This window comes from Scylla paramamosain, chromosome 3, assembly GCF_035594125.1.
Source record: "Scylla paramamosain isolate STU-SP2022 chromosome 3, ASM3559412v1, whole genome shotgun sequence".
NCBI classification, from domain to species: Eukaryota; Metazoa; Arthropoda; class Malacostraca; order Decapoda; family Portunidae; genus Scylla; species Scylla paramamosain.
The window spans coordinates 6199321-6219363 of NC_087153.1; the positions used below are offsets into that span (position 1 = coordinate 6199321).

The following is a 20043-nucleotide window of genomic DNA, read 5'->3' on the forward strand; positions in this document are numbered from 1 at the left end:
TGCTCCACTCCCACACCTTGTCTATATCTCTTTATAATGCTTCACCATCTTCAGTTCCCTTCACTCTCCTCATAAATTTTGCATGGTCAGCAAAAAGATTCGCATAGCTGGATACATTCCCCACCATATAATTTATATACACCGCAAGCATTACTGGTGCCAATACTGACTCTTGGGGGATCCCACTTAATACTGGGCTCCACACTGATGTCTGGTCCCTTTTTACTGTTCACATCTCTCTCTGTTTTTAAGGAAATTGTCCATCCATTTCAGCATTTTTCCATTTACACCACCTATCTTTTCCAACTTCCACTGCAGTCTATTATGTGGCACTTTATCAAAAGTTTTTCTTAAATCTATATAAATACAGTCTGCCCAACCATCTCTCTCCTGTATGATATCAATCACTCTTGAATAATAACATAATAAATTAGTGACACAAGATCTCCCTTTTCTAAAGCCAAATTGACAAGTTGTGAGAATGTCCTTATCTTCCAAAAACTTGGTCCATTTGTTCTTTATTATCCTTTCACATATTTTTGCAACCACACTCGTCAGCGAGACTGGTCTATAATTTAGTGGGTCTTGTGTGTCTCCTCCTTTAAATATGGGTACGATGTTTGCCCTTTTCCAATCCTGTGGAACTATTCCTTCATTAATAGAGGTACATATGGTGGTATGTAATTTATCATTAAGCTAGTTACTGCATTCTTTTATTACTCATCCTGACCCTCCATCCGGTCCTGTGGCCTTTCTCACATCTAATGTTTTGATGATTTCATCAATTTCCTCTTTTGTTACTTGAAATTCCTCTATTTTTCCATTTTCAGGTGTGCACAATGGCCTTATAAATTCCTTTTCCTTTGTAAAAACTTCCTTAAAGCTCTTATTCATCACTTCTGCCATCTCTTTTGAGTCTTCATAAACCACCCCATCTACCATTAGCTTTCCTGTACTCACTTTGTTTTTCAGTTTACCATTCACATATTTATAGAAGTGTTTGGGCTCATGTTTATACCTGTCTACTATATCTTTTTCAAACTGTCTTTGTTCATCCCTCAGGATCCTCATGTAATCTTTTCTTGCTTGTTTGTAATTATTCCATAGGTTAATTCTTTTACTTTTCCTCCATTTTTTTCCATGTATTCTCTTTCATCCTTTTTGCTGCTTTGCATCTTTTATTAAACCACTCTTTTTTACCAGCTATTACTGTCTGCTTTTTAGGCACAATTTTTTTTTTTTTTTTTCACCTTTATATATTTTTAAGAAATTCATCCCACTTCTCTTGGACCCTTTAGCCTTATGGAACATATTCCATCTGTCCTCTTGAAAAAACTTCCTCATGTTATCAAAGTTTGCCTTACAGTGGCTTAATCTCCCAACATGGTGTTCTTCATTCCTTTGATTCTCTATTTCCTCATTTATATATTGAATTCTTTGGTAGCGTGGTCACTTTTGGCTAACAGACACCCTATGCGAACATTCTCAATTCCTTCTGGTTCCTTACTAAATAACATATCTAGTCTTGATGTTTCTCCATCTTTTCCAAATCTTGTATCTCCTTTTATCCATTGAGTTAATGTATTATCCATTGCCAGCTGTAATAATTTATTTCCCCAAGATGATTCTGTTACCTCCGTGTACCACTGTTCCCAACACACCTCCTTACAGTTAAAGTCTCCCATCATGATCATTTTATCACCACTTAGCATTTTCTCTAGCCAGTCTTTTATCATTATTTCATATTCATCATTTGACAAGGCATTGGTTTTTGGTGGTATGTACATCACTATGTATTGTCTCTTTTTGCCTTTGTGTATTTTCCTCTCTAATTTTTAATGCCTCTGTTAATCCGTTGCGATATTTTATTTCAACCACCTTTAAGCTTTTCTTAACTAGAAACATCATTCCTCCTCTGTTCTTATATGTTCTACTTCTTTTTTATAAGTTGTATTGATTTTGCCCAATGTTCTTTACTTCTAACTCATCATATAATTTTACTTCTGTGAGGCCTATTATATTTGGACTTTTCTCATTTAAATAAACATTTAATTCCCTCAATCCCAAGATTTGTCCATTAATGTTAGTGTAAGCTACCTTCAAAATGCCCTTTTTCTCCTTAGCTTGTTTCCCTGTTCTCCCTCCTGTTTAGGTATCATTTCCTCACTTTCATGTCCAACACCCTCCAATAGAATATCTCTTTCTGCTCTTCTGATCTCTCCTCATTTTTTGTGTTTACTTCCTCCCTCATTTTAATTAGCTCTTCTCTTTCCTTTTCATTTAAATCTCTTCTCAGCCATATGTTTCTTGTTAGCTCATCTTTAGCTAATCTCCAAGCCCCTGCCAGAGCCTCCTCAGCTTCCTTCTGTGATTTAAATTTTATTCTTATGGGTCTGTGCCCTTCACCTGTGAATTTCCCTACTCTGTGGTATTCTTCCACTTCATTAACCAGACATATTCCCTCCTCTTATACCTTTCCCACCACTTTGTTTACCTTCTTTCAGCTCTTTCTCTCTTATTGGTTTGTTGATTTCCTTTATTTCCTTAACCCCAAAGACAATTATACATTTCTTTTTGTCAACTGTCTTTTGTATTGATAATATTTACCATGTTTTGCATTATTTTGGCTTCATTTAATTGTTCTATAATTTTCTCAAAGTTTACTGCCTCTCCCTGTATGGTCTCTTGCTCACTCATTTGTTTCTCCAACTTATCTGCTTTCCTCTCAAACTTTATCTTATCTCCTTCTTGGAGCTTTTTCCATACATCTTGCCTTTCACTCAATTGCACTACAGTTTTGGCACTTCCTTCCACTTTCTTACTGCATTCCTTAATTTCTATCCCCAGAGCATTGCATTGATTTCTTAGCGCTATGTTTTCAGCTCTCAATCCCTTCATTTCTTTAATTTGGCTTACCTGGGTCTCTTCCATAGCTCTGAATCTCTCCATCAGTTTTTCCATGTCACTTTCCAGGGCCAACACTCTTCTTTGCCATAGTTTTGTGCTAACCTCACTGTCATTGGCACAAAATCCCGAGAAGTTGTGTTCTCCCACTGCCGACTCTTCACTCAGCGTAAACAAACCACTTCAGTTCGGCTCCATTTTTACCTTCTAATTTCCTTTCAACTCTACTTTTAGAATTACCTCTACCTTTTTCCTATTTCATTATGGAGACAAACAGTACTCCTCCAAACTCCCTATACCACACCTATACCTTATCTTGGTGATCGCAGAGCTGCTACCAATGCATCCTTCCAGCTTGGCTGTTCTTGTGTGTGTGTGTGTGTGTGTGTGTGTGTGTTTGTCTTTTTTGTTTTGGCTGTCATGTTCACAAGGGATCTGAATGGTATGTAGATAAAGAGATAAATATAAGGTTGTGGAATTTGGTGAGAGATTGAAAGGGACTTTTGAAGATCAGAGCAGTGATAACATTCTGCAGATCAGCTATAGATATACTTGTAGGAAGAGATGGGATGAATAGTAACCAATTGGATGGCTGCTGTATAGTAGAACTCTACTCATATCATTGCTACCCCTTTTGGCGGGAGTTCATGATATCACAGCCATCCCCTGTGGTGGAAATTTATTATAGAACAGGCATCAGACAGATAAATGGAATAAAAGAATATATGTATTGATAATGAAGGGTATCATATGATGGAAGAGAAACAACAAGTAGATTTACAGATTAGATATAGAATACATTGAGATAATCATTAGAGCATGGATGTAGCTGTTTTAGATAGAAAAATTGTTAAAGTGTAAGTGCAGGTGAAAGTAAAACTATCTCTTTAATTGGAAGAGGTGTGATGCACTAAAGATAAGTTATGTATGGATAGGGATCTCTGAAGTCCTTGCACCATGAACATCCCTAATGATATGGCTCTTCAAGGGAGTGAGGTGTCATCAATAGTTAAGATAGTGGTGAGTGGTGTGGGTAAAAGAGGGAGAATTCCTATGACAGTATTAAATAATTAATATTTAAGAGAGAATGCAGTTAGAATCATCACTGCAGATTAGTTAGTGAGAAGTAGAGATAATTGATATTTTTTTAATTATTGATGTGAAATAAAGAACTTTATAAAATTTACCAATAACAGTAGCATTTCATGATCATGAATTGTATCATCTCACTACTATGCTGTTATACTATGTATAATGTTAAACTATTTTTGTCTGCAGGTTGTTGATATATCCTCCACCACCACAAAAAGGGGGAATTTCTATATCAACAGATGATTATTGCTGTCTAGAGGAAGAACAGTTCTTGAATGATGTTATTCTCGACTTCTATCTAAAGTTAGTAGTGTGTTCATTTTTTGTTTTATATTGAAATATATTTTGTAAGGAAAACTAGTGGTTTTCCTACATATGAATGATGAGTATTACCCATTCTCTTTCTTCTTTTAAATAGTCATGAATACAATCAGACTTAAGGGCCTTATCCCATCATTCATTGTTCATTACTTCAAACATTGTTCAGCTTCACTCTTGTATCATGCATTATCTTTCCTTTTACTTACAGTTACCATATCTGGTGTCTTGTCTAATGGCTCAGTATTATTGGTGCCTTAAACATGCAGCACATTTTAATTCTTTGCATTGTACCTTCATTGGTCACTTTTTTTATGTTTTCATTTGCAAGTTTGGCTTTCATGTTTCTAGGTTGCTTTCAGAATATCTATTTTTCATATTTTTCATATATTTTTTATTTCCATTTACATAGCATCCTTCATCAGACATACACATCCTACCCTTTAAACTTCTCTTTCCTGTTCCTTACACTTCGGATAGGAATTAAATGCATCCAGAAGGTATGGGTTACTAATTTAAATTTTTTTCTCAATTTGTTACTGAATGTTTGATGGCGAGTAAAGAACTGATAAGGTAAAAGGAAAAGAATGATGAAGAATATGATTTTGTATTATTACTTTTCAGTAATGTAGAATTACATGGTATGTTTATTTCAACAGATGGCTACTTCAAAGCAAGCTCTCTGAAATACATCGTCAGCATACCCATGTATTTTCTACATTTTTCTACAAGCGCCTGACATCCAAACCCAAGAAACGGAGGCTAAATGCCCCTGAAGATGATCCTAAGCTGTCAGCAGCGGAGAAAAGACATGCTAGAGTCAAATCCTGGACCAAGAATGTTGACATTTTCTCTAAGGATTTCATTATTATTCCCATCAATGAACAGTAAGTTCAGAACTATGTATAAACCTTTAGAGTATGATAAAAGGAATTGTGCAATCAAAGTATTTTTAGATTTAACTTTACAAATTTTATCTGACAAGTATATATTTGTGTGAAAAGTTCATAAATTTATCTGACAAGTATATATTTGTGTGAAAAGTTCATAAATTTAATCAAAATATCTATTGGATGGTTATGCTGAGTTTTTCCCCCCTATCCATATTGTTCATTGTTTTTATGTTGATGTAATTACTATGTTTGAACCATTACAGCATGCCTACTAAACACACAAGAAAGCATGAATTTTGTGTTTATGTGTATAAACCTCAATTTGCAGTTTGTACTGTATTTCCGTGATTTCAAAGCTTCAAACATGTTTTGAACTTCATTTTGGGAAGAAATCATAGGGAGCCTAATATGATGCATAAGGAAGATGGAGACTGATGATGTTGGTCTAGTTGAAGACTTAAGTTTTCAACACATTTTGAGTGGATGTGTTAGTCATAATGGGATCAAAGTGCCTGGCTATGAATTTAGCACATGTTCAAGTCAAGCATGAAGTTTGCAATAACTGTTCCTAATGATGGAGTAATATTTTAGCAACTTCCTTGATGGTAATCTCACCATTTCAGTTTTTTGACACTTATAAGGGCTGTGCTCATAAAGGATCACTCTAATCTCTTCTGTAATGTTCTATTCTACCATTCACAATGCTTTGTCCTAAAGCATCTCCAAAAACATCTTCAATAACATTGCTTCTTCATCTTTCCCTCCTTTATTTCAACCTGATGGCACCACTGCCATCTCATCTATTTCTAATAGCTGAACTTTTTGCTCAAACCTTTGCTAAAAACTCTACCTTGGATGATTCAGGGCTTGCTCCTCCTCCTCCACCCTCTTACTTCTTCATGCTACCTATTAAAATCTTCACAATGATGTTTTCCATGCCCCCACTGGCCTAAACCCTCAGAAGGCTTATGGACTTGATGGGGTCCCTCCTATTGTTCTCTAAAACTGTACCTCCATGCTTGCACCTAGTCAGACTCTTTTTAACTGTCTATCAACATCTACCTTTCCTTCTTGCTGGAAGTTTCCCTACATTCAGCCTCTTCCTTAAAAGGGTGACCATGCTAATCCCTCAAACTACCGTCCTATTGCAATAATTTTCTGCCTATTTATAGTTTTTGAATCTTCAACAAGATTCTTAAACATCTATCACTTCACAATCATCTATCTGATTGCCAGTATGGGTCCCATTCAGGCCGCTCTACTGGTGATCTTCTGGCTTTCCTTACTGAGTATTGGTTATCCTCTTTTAGAGGTTTTGCTGAAACTTTTCCTGTTGCCATAGACATATCAAAAGCTTTTGACAGAGTCTGGCACAAAGCTTTGATTTCCAAACTACCCTCCTGTGGCTTCTATCCTCCTCTCTGTAACTTCATCTCAAGTTTCCTTTCTGACTCTTCTATTGCTGCTGTGGTAGATGGCCACTGTTCTTTCCTAAATCTATTAACAGTGGTGTTCCTCAGGATTCTGTTGTCACCCACTCTCTTCCTATTATGCATCAATGATCTAAACCAAACTTCTTGTCCTATCCACTCCTATGCTGATGATATCACCCTGCACTTTTCCACATCTTTTCATAGATCTCCAACCCTTCAGGAAGTAAACAGTTCATGTAGGGAAGCCACAGAATGCCTGACTTCTGATCTCTAAAATTTCTGATTGGGGCAGAGCAAACTTATTATTGTTCAGAGCCTCAAAAACTCAATTCCTTCATCTATCAACTCTACACAACCTTCCAAACAACTATCCCTTCTTCTTCATTGACACTCAACTGTCCCCCTCTTCTACACTGAACATCCTCAGTCTGTCCTTTACTTATAGTCTAAACTGTAAACTTAACATCTCATCTCTAATTAAAACAACTTCTATGAAGTGAGGCATTCTGAATCACCTCTGCCAGTTTTTCTCACCTTCCCCCAGCTGCTAATTCTGTACAGGGGCCTTATCTGTCCATGTATGGAGTATGCTTCACTCGTACCACTCTTTTAGATAGGGTGGAATCAAAAGCTTTTCATCTTATCATCTCCTCTCTTCTGACTATCTTCAGCCTCTTTCTCATCACTGCAATGTTGCATCTCTTGCTATCTTCTACTGCTATTTTCATGCCAACTGCTCTTCTGATTTTGCTAACTGCATGCCTCCCCTCTTCCCACAGCCTTGCTGCACAAGACTTTCTTCTTTCTCTCACTCCTATTCTGTCCACCTCTCTAATGCAAGATTTAACCAGTATTCTCATTCATCCCTTTCTCTGATAAACTTTGGAAACTCCTTGCCTACTTCTGTATTTCCATCATCTTATGACTTGAATTCTTCCAAGAGGGAGGTTTAAAGATACTTATCCTGTAATTTTTTACTAATATTTCCAACTCTGTTTGGGGACCAGCACCTCAGTGAGCCTCTCTCTCTCTCTCTCTCTCTCTCTCTCTCTCTCTCTCTCTCTCTCTCTCTCTCTCTCTCTCTCTCTCTCTCTCTCTCTCTACTCTCTCTCTCTCTCTCTCTCTCTCTCTCTCTCTCTCTCTCTCTCTCTCTCTCTCTCTCTCTCTCTCTCTCTCATTGCTGCAGGTGTGCTGTGTCATTTTGAGATGTATTCCTGAATTTTAAAATCTGACATGAAATTGATTTGTTTTCCAAGTTTGAGGTCCATAGTGATTTTGCAAGTGAAGCTGTTACATGGTCACAGTAACATATTTAATACAGGTTCTCATGACAATAAGATGGCTGTTGGCATACTCAATATTAAAAGTTATTCTACATTTGCTGCATCTGTGTGACAGTTCTACTTTTTATTTCTTAGTTGCATGGAAAGTCTGGGAATTCATTCTCTCTCTCTCTCTCTCTCTCTCTCTCTCTCTCTCTCTCTCTCTCTCTCTCTCTCTCTCTCTCTCTCTCTCTCTCTCTCTCTCTCTCTCTCTCTCTCTCTCTCTCTCTCTCTCTCTCTCTCTCTCTCTCTCTCTCTCTCTCTCTCTCTCTCTCTCTCTCTCTCTCTCTCTCTCTCTCTCTCTCTCTCTCTCTCTCTCTCTCTCTCTCTCTCTCTCTCTCTCTCTCTCTCTCTCTCCACACTATCATTCTTCATCCAACACAAAAGGCAGGTTGTTCAGTATTGTGCATGATGAATTTTCGTGCTCTTCATAGTTTCTTTGTCTGTGTTACATTACAATTATGTTCTAGTAATTCATGACATATTATGCTAAACCTGATTTATGTTCCAATTAACCCACTTTACATTATGATTAACTCATAGTAAGTAAAAAATATGATAATTGGAGTCGTCATAATATAGGATATTTAGTAAAGATAATTTATGTAGTTGTGAGTCTGTGTTTTGCAATTGGATTTTTTTGTTGGATGAAGTATTTTATCTTTGGAACTCAAAAAGTAGTAAAGGAAGGCTTTTTTATTTAAAAAAAAAAAAATTTTCCCCTCTCACTTCAGAGAATTCTTTTAAGATAATATAAGTAATGTGATATAAATGATGTTTCCTCTTTTCAGTGCTCACTGGTTCCTTGCAATCATATGCTTCCCGGGTTTGAGTGGTCCTGTACGGATATCAGATGGCCAGCCTGTTCCTGTTTTCACTGCTGATAAACCCAAGAGGCGTAGATCCTCTCGACCTAAGAATAGGATTGAGGTGAGTTACAGTATACTGCTGAGTATATTAGCTGTGCGTATCATAGGAAATGTAGCTTTTGAATCGTTATATGTTGCAGTGGACATTTATTACAACATATTGGTAATATAATGAGTAAGATTTGGAAGTAAAAAAAATCATTTGTTAGATACAAGTTCAGTAGATATGAATATATAAACATTTATGAAAAATTGTTATAAGGTAAAGAAAATTGGATCAAATCTCAATTTTGGCTTTATTTTCATTAACAAGAGATGGGAGAGACTATCCACTATTTTTTTGCTATTTTGATGCTATAGTGGCACTGATTAGCAATAAAAGAAAGGTGGAATGTACACTGAAGCTGAAAGTGACCGCAACTTTTGATTATATCTCTGTAGATCATAAAATTGTGATCAATAGAGTTATTACCCAAGATTGATGCTGATTTTGTATCATTCACTTGAAAAATGTTTCAGTCTTTCATCATATTCTTATGTCTTCATTTCTTTTGCATGTCCCAACCAGTCCTGACAGTTTTATTCCAGCTGACTTATAAACATGAATTTTCACTTGACATACAATACGCCCTCCATTCTGTTTTGTGCATTTTATTTGTTTCCTATAAAGATGACTTGCAATGGCAGCTCAGTATCTGTAATTTTGTTTCATTTTATATTACTTTTTCCTGCTGTGTGGCAGAGGCTAAGAATACTGGCGCTGTATTCCCTGCATGTCATAAGAGCTGTTTGAAAGGGACAGAGCAAGGAGACTAGGAACAGCCTCCTCTGTATGGTGTTGTACAAACAAAGAAAAACACTTCATGTAGAAGTTCTGAATGTGCATGGATGTGGTGTGGATGCAGGTAAAAGAGACATTATTGGAACAAAAGTTGGATGTACTAGTGTTAAGTGAAATGAAGTTGAAGGGAAGGGTTGGATGTGTGAATGGAAGGATGTCAGGTGTGTTGAGTGGGAAAGCAATAGAGGGTGTGGCTTCACTCTTGAGTCCAAGGGTACTAAACCAGGTTATAGAGTGTCAGGAAGTGTCTGTGAAAGTAATGTGGGCTAAGGTAAAGTTTGGGAAAGAGTTGTGGGCCTCCGTGAGTGAAAGGGATGAAATAGAGAGAGAAAATTTTTGAAATTAATTTGAAGAGTATAGTTTTGGAGACAGATTAAATATTCTGTTGGGAGGTTTAATTGGTCAAGTTGGAAATTAAATCATGGTTGCGGTCGTTGATAGACATAGGATACCAAGTACAAATGTAAGGTGATTGGAGAGTGACAATGGTGAGTGGATGAAAATGACGTGGTCTTGTCAATCCCTAGGAAGAGGTGAGGGTATACTTGGTCAGGCCCAATGGCATATGAAGCCAGTTTGGGAGGAGGACACTATATGGAGTACCCTGCATCAGCTGTGGTCTTAGGATTGGAGTAGGGTAGGGAACAGTCTCATTATGAAGGGGCAGGGATAAACCAGTGTATGTTGTCCAGCCTTACTATGGATGTATATGGCCAGCTGTGCTATGTATAAGCCTGTTATTAGTTGGGTGTAGCACAGTGGTCCATGAGATTATTCCTTTCCATCAGGGGCTGACTCAGCTAAAAGTTTAAATGATATGCGTATGAGTGTGTGATGCTTTGCCTGGGCCACCCCCTATGGGATTGCTGGCCTGGTTTATAGATAGATAGATTTTATTTTATTTTATTTTATTTTATTTTATTTTATTTTATTTGTTTATTTTATTTGCTTATTTTATTTATTTATTTTATTTTATTGATTTTTTGTCACAACAGATTCCTATCATTGATGATGGTGAGTGGAGTGATAGAGATGAAGCAGAAGGAGAGGAGGATGAACTAGAAGAAGATGAAGAAGAGGAAGAGGAATCTCAGGCTAAGAAAAACAAAGGAGAGGAACCTGATAATGAGGGAGAAACACAAGCTTCAAAACATGACTCCCAACCTCCACCATCCATTAAGCAGTAAGTTTTCCATGGTTTGCTACATTCAGTGTTTTGTAGCTATGTAATATGATAATAAATACCCTGGCTGAGACATCCCTTAAAGGACCAAAACAAAGATGAGACTCCTTAAGTCTCAGTATAAGAAGAAGACAGAACTGTATCCTTAATTGCTGTGTTCCTTCTCTTCTTGTCACCTTTGCAATAAGCAAGGAATACAGTGGCAATCAAGCTGACATCCCCCACAAGTAGGACTAATGTGCCCTTCCTGCTTCCTATCCATATACACACGTATGTAGCATAAGTGATCTGAGGATCAGTAACACACTGATAATTCCATGAGAATCCCTAATTGGTGATTTTTGGAGAATATTATCAATAGCAGCAGTATATTGGACAATTATTCCCAGAAAGCGTAGTGAGATATGAGATATATTTGCAGAGCCTAAGTGCTTTGGATCTCCAGGAAAAGTTGTAAACCTTGGCTTTAGTTGTGCAAATGGAATGTAATGAAACAGTAGCAGAAACTCTAAAGAGAAAGCTGAAATTAGAGTAAGATCATGTGGGTAAGTTACAGCAGGTTAACATTGTGAGAAATGAAAAATTGTGGAAATTGAGCAACAATGTAATAAATGATAGAAGTGACTGAAAATGTCAAAAAAGAGAAGAGATGATAATCTTGAAGAATGAAATAAATGATAGAAGTGACTGAAAATGTCAAAAAAGAGAAGAGATGATAATCTTGAAGATTGAGAATTTAGTAAAGGATGTATTTAAAAAGAAGTATTATTATTCATGGAACAAAGGGAGGAATATAACATAGGAAACAATGGAAAATCTAGTTTGTAAGATCTTGAAAAATTTCTTCAAGAAATTGACTGGGAAACAATGAAGAGAAATATGTAATTTTTCTAGAAATAAAGAAGCAAGAAGTATATATATATATATATATATATATATATATATATATATATATATATATATATATATATATATATATATATATATATATATATATATATATATATATATATATATGGGGTATATAAACATATCCCAGAAAAATTCATAATTTTTCTAGAAGCAAAGAGTAAATAAGCATGCCCCATTACATCAACAAAGAGGAAAAGGAGAATACTTTTAGAAATATACAAGCAAGGAGTAAATAAGCATGTTCCATTACATCTACAAAGAGGAAAAGGAAAGTAGAAAGGATTCAATGAGATTTTTTTCCTACTCTATGGTATCCTTAATGTCAGGGATTGGCCAGCATGTAAAGTCTTCTTTGGTTGTTTCTTTACATTGCTCTCATTTAGTACTTTGAATTTTCCAGCATGATTTGTGTTACAATTAAGAAATTTTGCTATCAATCATGTTTTTCATTCATGTGTGAAACTTTAAATTTCATAGGTGTTTTGAAATTGTTTTTCTTTTCAGGCCATGTATCTTGATATTTGACTCTTTGACTGGAGCAAATCGAGCACGAATTGTTGCTACTCTCCGAGACTACCTAACAGTGGAACATAAAGTCAGAAAAGGAACAGAGAAGCTATTCACTCGGGATACCATGAAAGGTGCTTGTCCTCGAGTCCCACAACAGATGAACTATTCTGACTGTGGTGTCTATACTCTCCAGTTTGCTGAAAGCTTCTTCGAGGTAAGACAATACTGATAATATTCTGCATTCCTCAGTAATGCTTTATATATTATCCTTTACATGTCATTGCACTCTATGAACAGTTAGAACAGTTATTATGTAACTATTTATTTAAATCTTGTGTAGACAACTAGCAGGGGAGCTCTCTCTAATGACCTCCCTAGTCTTACCCTCAGCATTTACATCAAGTAAATCTCATTTTATACAATCTGCATTTCTTAACTATACCATCAAAATCTGTAGCATACATCAGTTCCTAGCTCATCTTTCTTGGTATTCTACCTCTCACCATGCTTGTGCTAATCCATACACCTCTGGTTTATGCACACACACACACACACACACACACACACACACACACACACACACACACACACACACACACACACACACACACACAGAATTAATTGAAATCATCTCATATGCATTAAATTCTTTGGTGTGGGTGGGGAGAATATACAGCCTCACAAGCCAGATACACTGCACAAAGGTTTATTACACAGGCCATTATGTATTAAGGCCTATCAGCAAACCTGATTTACTCCTACTGGCCCACAATAGTCCCATCCTCTTATCTGCTTCAGCAGGCAGCTTTAGCTAAAGGGACCAGAAGTACCATCTTCATTACATAGAGGATATGTAATCCTATGTAGTAGTTTTACATAATCTGTCCATTTATCTATTTACCAAGCCAGCAATCCCACATGAGGTAGCCCAGATAAAAGCATCACACACTCATACACCCTTCATTCACACTCTTAGTCCTATCAGCCGCCTGGTGTAGACCAGTGGTTCTCAATCAGGGGGGTGCCTGCCCCCCTAGGGGCACGCAGACACTATTCCAGGGGAGGTGTGAGCACAGGATGAAAGGGGAAAAATAATAATATTAATAATAACAGTAATAATAGTGTGGGCCAATACAATAATAGCCGAATCAAGGGTTATCTATCTATCTGATTCTACCTATGGTGGCATAGTTGGAGAGGGGATTGAGTGGGTAGTGCAGGGAGGAGAGGGCCCCCAATTGCATTGAACTAGCTTTTGGGGGGGCCCAGCTTGCAAAAGGTTGAGAACCCGTGTTGTATACCATCCTACTACATCCCAGGAGCTAATGCATAGCACAACTGGCCACATACATTCATAGCAAGGCCCAAAAGCACACACTGGTTTACCCATGGCACTTCATAATGAGATTGTTCTACACCCCACACCTACTTTAATCCTGAGATCACAGCAGATGCAGGGAACTTTCTATGAAGTGCCCTGCACCCTAAATGGGTCAGTATGCCAATGTGCCCCATCAAGTCCACTCACATCCCTTCCCAGAGGTTGATGAGACTGTGTTATTTTCATGCACTCATCATGGTTGCTCACCATTTACCTCTATCACTCGCAATCACTCTCATTCAGTGCTCTCTTCACACAGTTCTTTCACTCTAGGCGTTGCCTTCCTCTTAGCCATCCCCTGTGCACACCTGACCTCATTATGTTCTTTACTAGTTTTCTATCCTCCATTCTCACCATATGCCCAAACCGTCTTAGTACACACTGATTTTCCCATTCAGGCAATTCTTATACCTTCTCACTTCTTATTTTGTTCATCCCATGTTATTACACACATACTCCTCAAACATTTTCACTTACATTTAACTGTTTCTTCTCCACTACTCCTATGTTGCATGTTTCAGTACCATATAGTACAGTGGGTTCTACTATTCCCTCATATAATCCTTATAATATCCTTTACACTCATACCCAGTGTCCTGTGTTCAGCCAGTGTGGTGCCAGCATTTTTAACTATGGATTTTTTTTTTTTCTTCTTCTTCTTCTTCTTCTTCTTCTTCCCTGTAGTATATGAGAGAATCAGAGTTGGCATTACATTATTCACCTTACTGAACTATCAGTAAGTTATTGCAGTTCACATGTGATTGAGTGTGTGGTGGCATTTTTTCTGTTGTTTTTTCATGAAGGTGCTCAAGGCACAACCTTACATCATACTTATTACTTTGAAATTGTGCACTTCCAAAGGTATCTTGTCTTGTGACTACATACACATCAGCAGGCTAGAGTAAGGTTTGGAGTATACCCAGTATGTTTTATGTCAAGTTCAATTAACAAATAAACAGTCTAAAAATTTTTAAGTTGCCACCATAAATTCACAGCGCTGGCACTAAGCACAGGTATGCAAGATCCTGTAAGTTTATGGCATTGCACTGAGCAAGTTGAAGATCCTCCTCAGTCCACCAAATACTTTTCCTGTTTTCTTCACTACACTTCACCTTTTTCAACTTTTCTGCCTCATATAATTGTTTTACATCATACCAACCTAATACTTGAATGTGAAGGTAACTGATCTTGAAAGCAAAAAAGCCTAGTAAAGAGGCAGTGGTGGCATCATTCTCTCCACACTTATCAAAATGTCATATATTTACTGTTTAGGACAGAATTTAAGACAATAGATAAATGCATGTAACCTAAGAGCAAAGATAAAAGTAACTTATTTTCTTTTCAGGAACCCATAAAGGATTACACATTCCCAATCCGTTCTCTGACTGAATGGTTTCCTCAGGAAGTAGTGAGAGGGAAACGGGAAGCCATTGCCAAATTAATTGCCAACTTAATGGAACAGCACAACCCAAACCACAGCTCAATAACTTTACCTGACATATACTTTTCCTCTGACAAAAAAGAAAAGGGGGGAGGAAACGTGGCTCACATTCCAGTTACTTCTGAGCCACAGGATGGTTGTACTACATCAAACACCACATTAACCAAGATAGTCAACACTTCAGCACAGAATACTGTTCCAGGACAAGACATTTGTAAGTCTTCAAATAATATGGGTAGTGATAATGATGGTGGAACATCTAAGGAACAAGGCAATGCAAAATTAATTAGTTTTCCTCCGAATACTATAATTGAAGGTAAATTAAAAGATGGAGAAATTAGGGTTTATCATAACAAGGAAGGAAATCCTGTAACAAAGCCAGTTTTGACTAAAACAGTACAGAATAGACCTGTTTCTGTAAAATCCATTCCTCTTTGCATTGCTAAATCAGATCAGTCATTCTCTGTATGTGCAGGTCAGATAAATGTTAAGAAATTCCAGAAAACAAATGCTTCCCCTGTTGAGAGAAACATAACTGTGCAAAAGTTAGGAACTTCCACTGCTGTGGAAACACATGTTCAAGTTAACACTATGAAAAGACAGAGTGTGGTAGAAAGTGATGAATCTATTTTCCCTGTGAGAGCTGACAAAAAAAGAATTCCTATTAAAGATACTATCTTACCACAAACCCATGGATCTCTCATGGCCACAGAAACTGTTGTATCTGCTTCAGGCAATTCTGGTTTAGGTTTGATAAAGGCTGTGTACAATGGTGATTCAAATGATGGATTGCAGATGGATACTAAGAATGAGGAAATTAATTTAAATGGAAACTGTCTTAAGCAAGCACACACAGATTTTAGTGGTGTGAAAAGTTTCTTAAATTCTGATTTGAATGGAATTCATACACAAGTTGTGAATGAAAGCTCCATAAAGGACAAACTAAAAGATCATGAAAATAACTCAAATGTAGTAAATGGTGGAGATGAAACGGTTGTTAAAAGCATTGGGAATGAGGTTGTACAGGTAGTCTCTACATCACAGCCAACTCATTCATCTGTCTTACCAAAGATCTCGTATTTACAAACTACCAGTGTTGCTGGAATGCCCTCATCAAAATTGTTAAGTGCATTACCTACCAATGTATCAGTCCAACAAGACACTCATAACTCTAATGTTGTCTTTTCATCTGCAAGTCCTGCAAAGTCAGTTATGCAGGCATCTTGCACAAGTACCCAGTCAAAAATTGTGAATACATCAAAGATGCCAAACAATGCCACTCCTTTTAATGTAGATGAAATGCAATCCATGGATCAATTAAAGACTGTAGAAGCTTCAAGACAGAAGATTATTATTGATGATGAAGTCCTTCTCATCATGAATCCAAGTCCTAGTCATGGAGGACACAAGATGGAATCTGAAGCTTTACCAGTTAAGCAGCAGAACCACCTTATTCATGAAGAGAAAGATTTCATGAATACTGGGGAAACCACAGAAGTGATGTCTCCGAAATCTGTTGCCACTCAACAACTCTCCAAGTCGGTTACAACTTTACAACCAAGTTCACCACTTCGTCGGGTTGGAGCAGACTACACTCCTACCACTTTAGCGGTTCCTCCTGGCTCCTCTTCACCATCACAGGGTGGTTCGGGTACTCCAGCAGTATTTAGGTTCAGTGAACGTGGCACTTCATCAGGAAGGACAATTGCTCCTCCCAAGCGATACCTTGATGATGATGATGAAATTTTTCCAAAGAAACGCAGAGATAAACCACCTCAAGGAAAGGCACGTAATATTGTAAGATAGGAGGACATTTATATTTTAGGAATGTTTTAAATAGTTTTTTTTTTTTTTTTTTTTTTTTTTTTTTTTTTTTTTGTGTGTGTGTGTGTGTGTGTGTGTGTGTGTGTGTGTGTGTGTGTGTGTGTGATGACTTAACCAGTCTGTTCTCCTCAAGACAGAAGTTTCATCTGCCTGTAGTGGAAATGTTACTGAATATAATACTGGTAATGCATTTGAAATTGTTAATGATTTAATTCTTATCATTGTCAGAGGCAAAAAGGGTTTGAATACAATATCTAAAATTTGTATCCAGTCTTATCTTAGTTCATTTACTTAGTCCATTACAGAATTAGGCTTGCTGATGTTCCAAGTTGATTCTTCTAAAATTATTGTTTGTTATTGTGAAGACAGACATTCAGTGCCAGTTTTAGATTGCTCTCATTGGATTGGCAGCTACAAATATTTGTGAGGCTCTTTAGCCAAATTTCACCTTTGCAAAACATTATAAAATCAGCAACTATAGTAAAACTATAACATACAAAGGCAGAATTGTGTTTTAAATTACAAGTAATAGTATAATGGTAATTCTCACATCTCTTTTAGGATCCCACAAGCAAAGCAAAAAGTTAGTGAACATTGCCACTTCCCTGCCATTCTAACATGTCCCCTTTAGAACCATCCCTTAAGGTATTCAGCTTGATAATTTCATTCTAACTATAAGCAATAGCTAAATACTGGCCTCACTAGAAATTAAAATGGTGTCAATGAAACCATTATGTTTTCAATAATATTCATACAAAATATTTGAAGGATTCCAACTTTACTTCTCCAGTTACAGACAAGTCATAAAATATGAGAATCCACTTTAAATGTCTTTATACATTTTGTACTGTAAGATATTTTGATATCAGTACTAAATTTGATATATTTCTTTATCAATTACACTTAAATATGTTAAACTTATAGTTCCTTCAGGTATTTGTACATATGAACAAGTTATGAGATTTTGTATGAGGAGAATTCAGAATTACCCACAGTCATGTAGGACTATCTCTAGAGGTATTTTCTAAGTCTGCTATGTTAGCAGTCATATTTATAAACATATCCACTGATGTTTTGTCTGGAGATTAAAGTGAAAATGCCTAACTTGATGAATACTGTCTCTAAGGGTTGTATATTTATATGAAAAGTTTTGCATTCAAAAAGTGTTGCTCAGGAAAGTCAGTGACAAAACATAAAATGCAGTGGTTAATTTCAATTATGTAAATATTGAAATATGTACAAACTTTGTTTTTTATTTATGAATGTTTAATTATGTGTATCTGAGGTTCACTGCTTCTCTTGTGGAATGAATGAAACAATTAGATGTTTTGATTTAAATTACGGATGCTGAACATGCATGTCATATTTTGCATGTCAAAGATTGTAGAGGAAATTATTCTTCATAGAATCTCTTGGCAGATAGCGGTGCCAGAGTATGTCATTGTTATAATTTACACAAGGGGAAACTATTGGGAAAAGTCCCCAAAAGGGCACTACAAATGTAATGTTATTGCAAATCTGTGATGAGAAATATGTGTGACCAGAAATATTTCATCATTCTTGTCATTTTTACACGTAACCAGAAGTTTTCAAAATTTGAGAGACACACATTTATATAAAACGTTTGTATATTTTTAAACTTTTGTTTCTTGTTACTCATGTCATCACTGTTATATCTGTAAAATATATATGTTATTGAAAGTTTAGGATTTCTTATGTGAACACTTGCTATGCAGCAAAATCTGAATTATAAATGAAAATGTAAGTAGCTTTGGGTCCTTTATTATGCATGATGAAAAATTATTTTAGTTTTGCCTTTTAAGTTGTTTATGGTGTTAATTCATGATCATTAGGAAAAAATGTTTCCGGTCACTCAGACTTTCAAAAAAATTTTGTAAGAAAACTTTCACCCCATTAGAGGGGGTTTCTCCATTTATTTTGTAAGTAAACATGCTGTAAGAATGCAATTACTTCATAATAAATAATATTTTTCTGTATGTGGTCTGTTGTATACTATACATATAAACTTGAAAATATTTGATCTACACACTAACTTCCTGTCAGTTTCCTGAGGGAACTATTAGGAATAGGCATCTTATGTGGATTTAACAGGTCTAACAGTTTTTTTTTTTCCAAAGATAACTATGGCAAAATGATAGAATAAAGACCCACCAAACTAAGGAAAGGGACAGTGGTTATCAGAATTGTTTGAATTAACTTTCTAAGTGTTAGTTTTTGTTCCTTATAGAGTTTCATTATCAATGAGACGGCAGGCAAAATTACCAGCCTATTAAATTGATAAATAACATAGCCCTTGCAAATGTTATACCTACTGTAATAGTGGCAGTGTCTCTGGGGTCAGGGACTCAGGAGCCTGGTATGGGATTAATGGCATTCACATGTGCATCCTCCATGCTTTGGGACCCCAAGTCCTTGAACCTATTGATTTTTCTTGGTCTCTTATTTGTTTGGTTATTTATTTTATTAGCCCTCCCTCCACTTTACCATTTACTAACCCTCTAAGATGAGAGAGGTGCGCTGAGGTGAGAGCATGATCCCTTAAAACGTGGTCAGTTTCTTTGACACTGTGGGCCATTTGGGTACTAAAAGTCAGTGGCCACACATATACACACACACACACACACACACACACAGGGGCTTTATCTGTCCATGTATGGAGCATGCTTCACATGTCTGGGCGGGTTCCCCTCATACTGCTCTTCTAGACGGATCAAAAACTTTTTTGCCTCATCAACTCCTCTCCTCCAACTGATTGTCAGCCTCTTTCTCATTACCACACTGTTACATCTCTTGCTATCTTCTATCGTTATTTTCATGCTGACTGCTGTTCTGATCTTGCTAACTACATGCCTCCCCTCCTTCCATGGCCTCGCTGCAGAAGAGTTTCTTCTTTCTCTCACCCCTATTCTGTCCACCTCCCTAATGCAAGAGTTAAACAGTATTATCAATCATTCATCCCTTTCCCTGGTACACTCTGGAACTCCCTGCCTACTTATGTATTTCCACCTTCCTATGACTTGAATTCCTTCAAGAGGCAGGTTTCAAAACACTTATCTTTCAATTTTTGATTACCACTTTGGACCCTATTCAGGGACTGGC

The 20043-nt window shown here is 36.7% G+C and overlaps 1 protein-coding gene across 6 annotated transcripts in view; it reads left to right on the top strand.

Annotated features, from left to right (window-relative positions):
- Positions 1 to 18918, top strand: part of LOC135089598 (uncharacterized) — a 56840-nt gene extending 37922 nt beyond the window's left edge. For all 6 annotated transcript variants that reach the window (XM_063985392.1, XM_063985429.1, XM_063985438.1 and 3 more), the window contains 6 exons: positions 4183 to 4299; positions 4974 to 5201; positions 8754 to 8892; positions 10668 to 10855; positions 12272 to 12491; positions 15004 to 18918. In XM_063985392.1, coding sequence (XP_063841462.1) covers positions 4183 to 4299; positions 4974 to 5201; positions 8754 to 8892; positions 10668 to 10855; positions 12272 to 12491; positions 15004 to 16905 — 2794 coding nt within the window. In that variant the 3' untranslated portion in view covers positions 16906 to 18918. The remainder of the gene's footprint in view (positions 1 to 4182; positions 4300 to 4973; positions 5202 to 8753; positions 8893 to 10667; positions 10856 to 12271; positions 12492 to 15003) is intronic.
- Positions 18919 to 20043: the final 1125 nt, after the last annotated feature.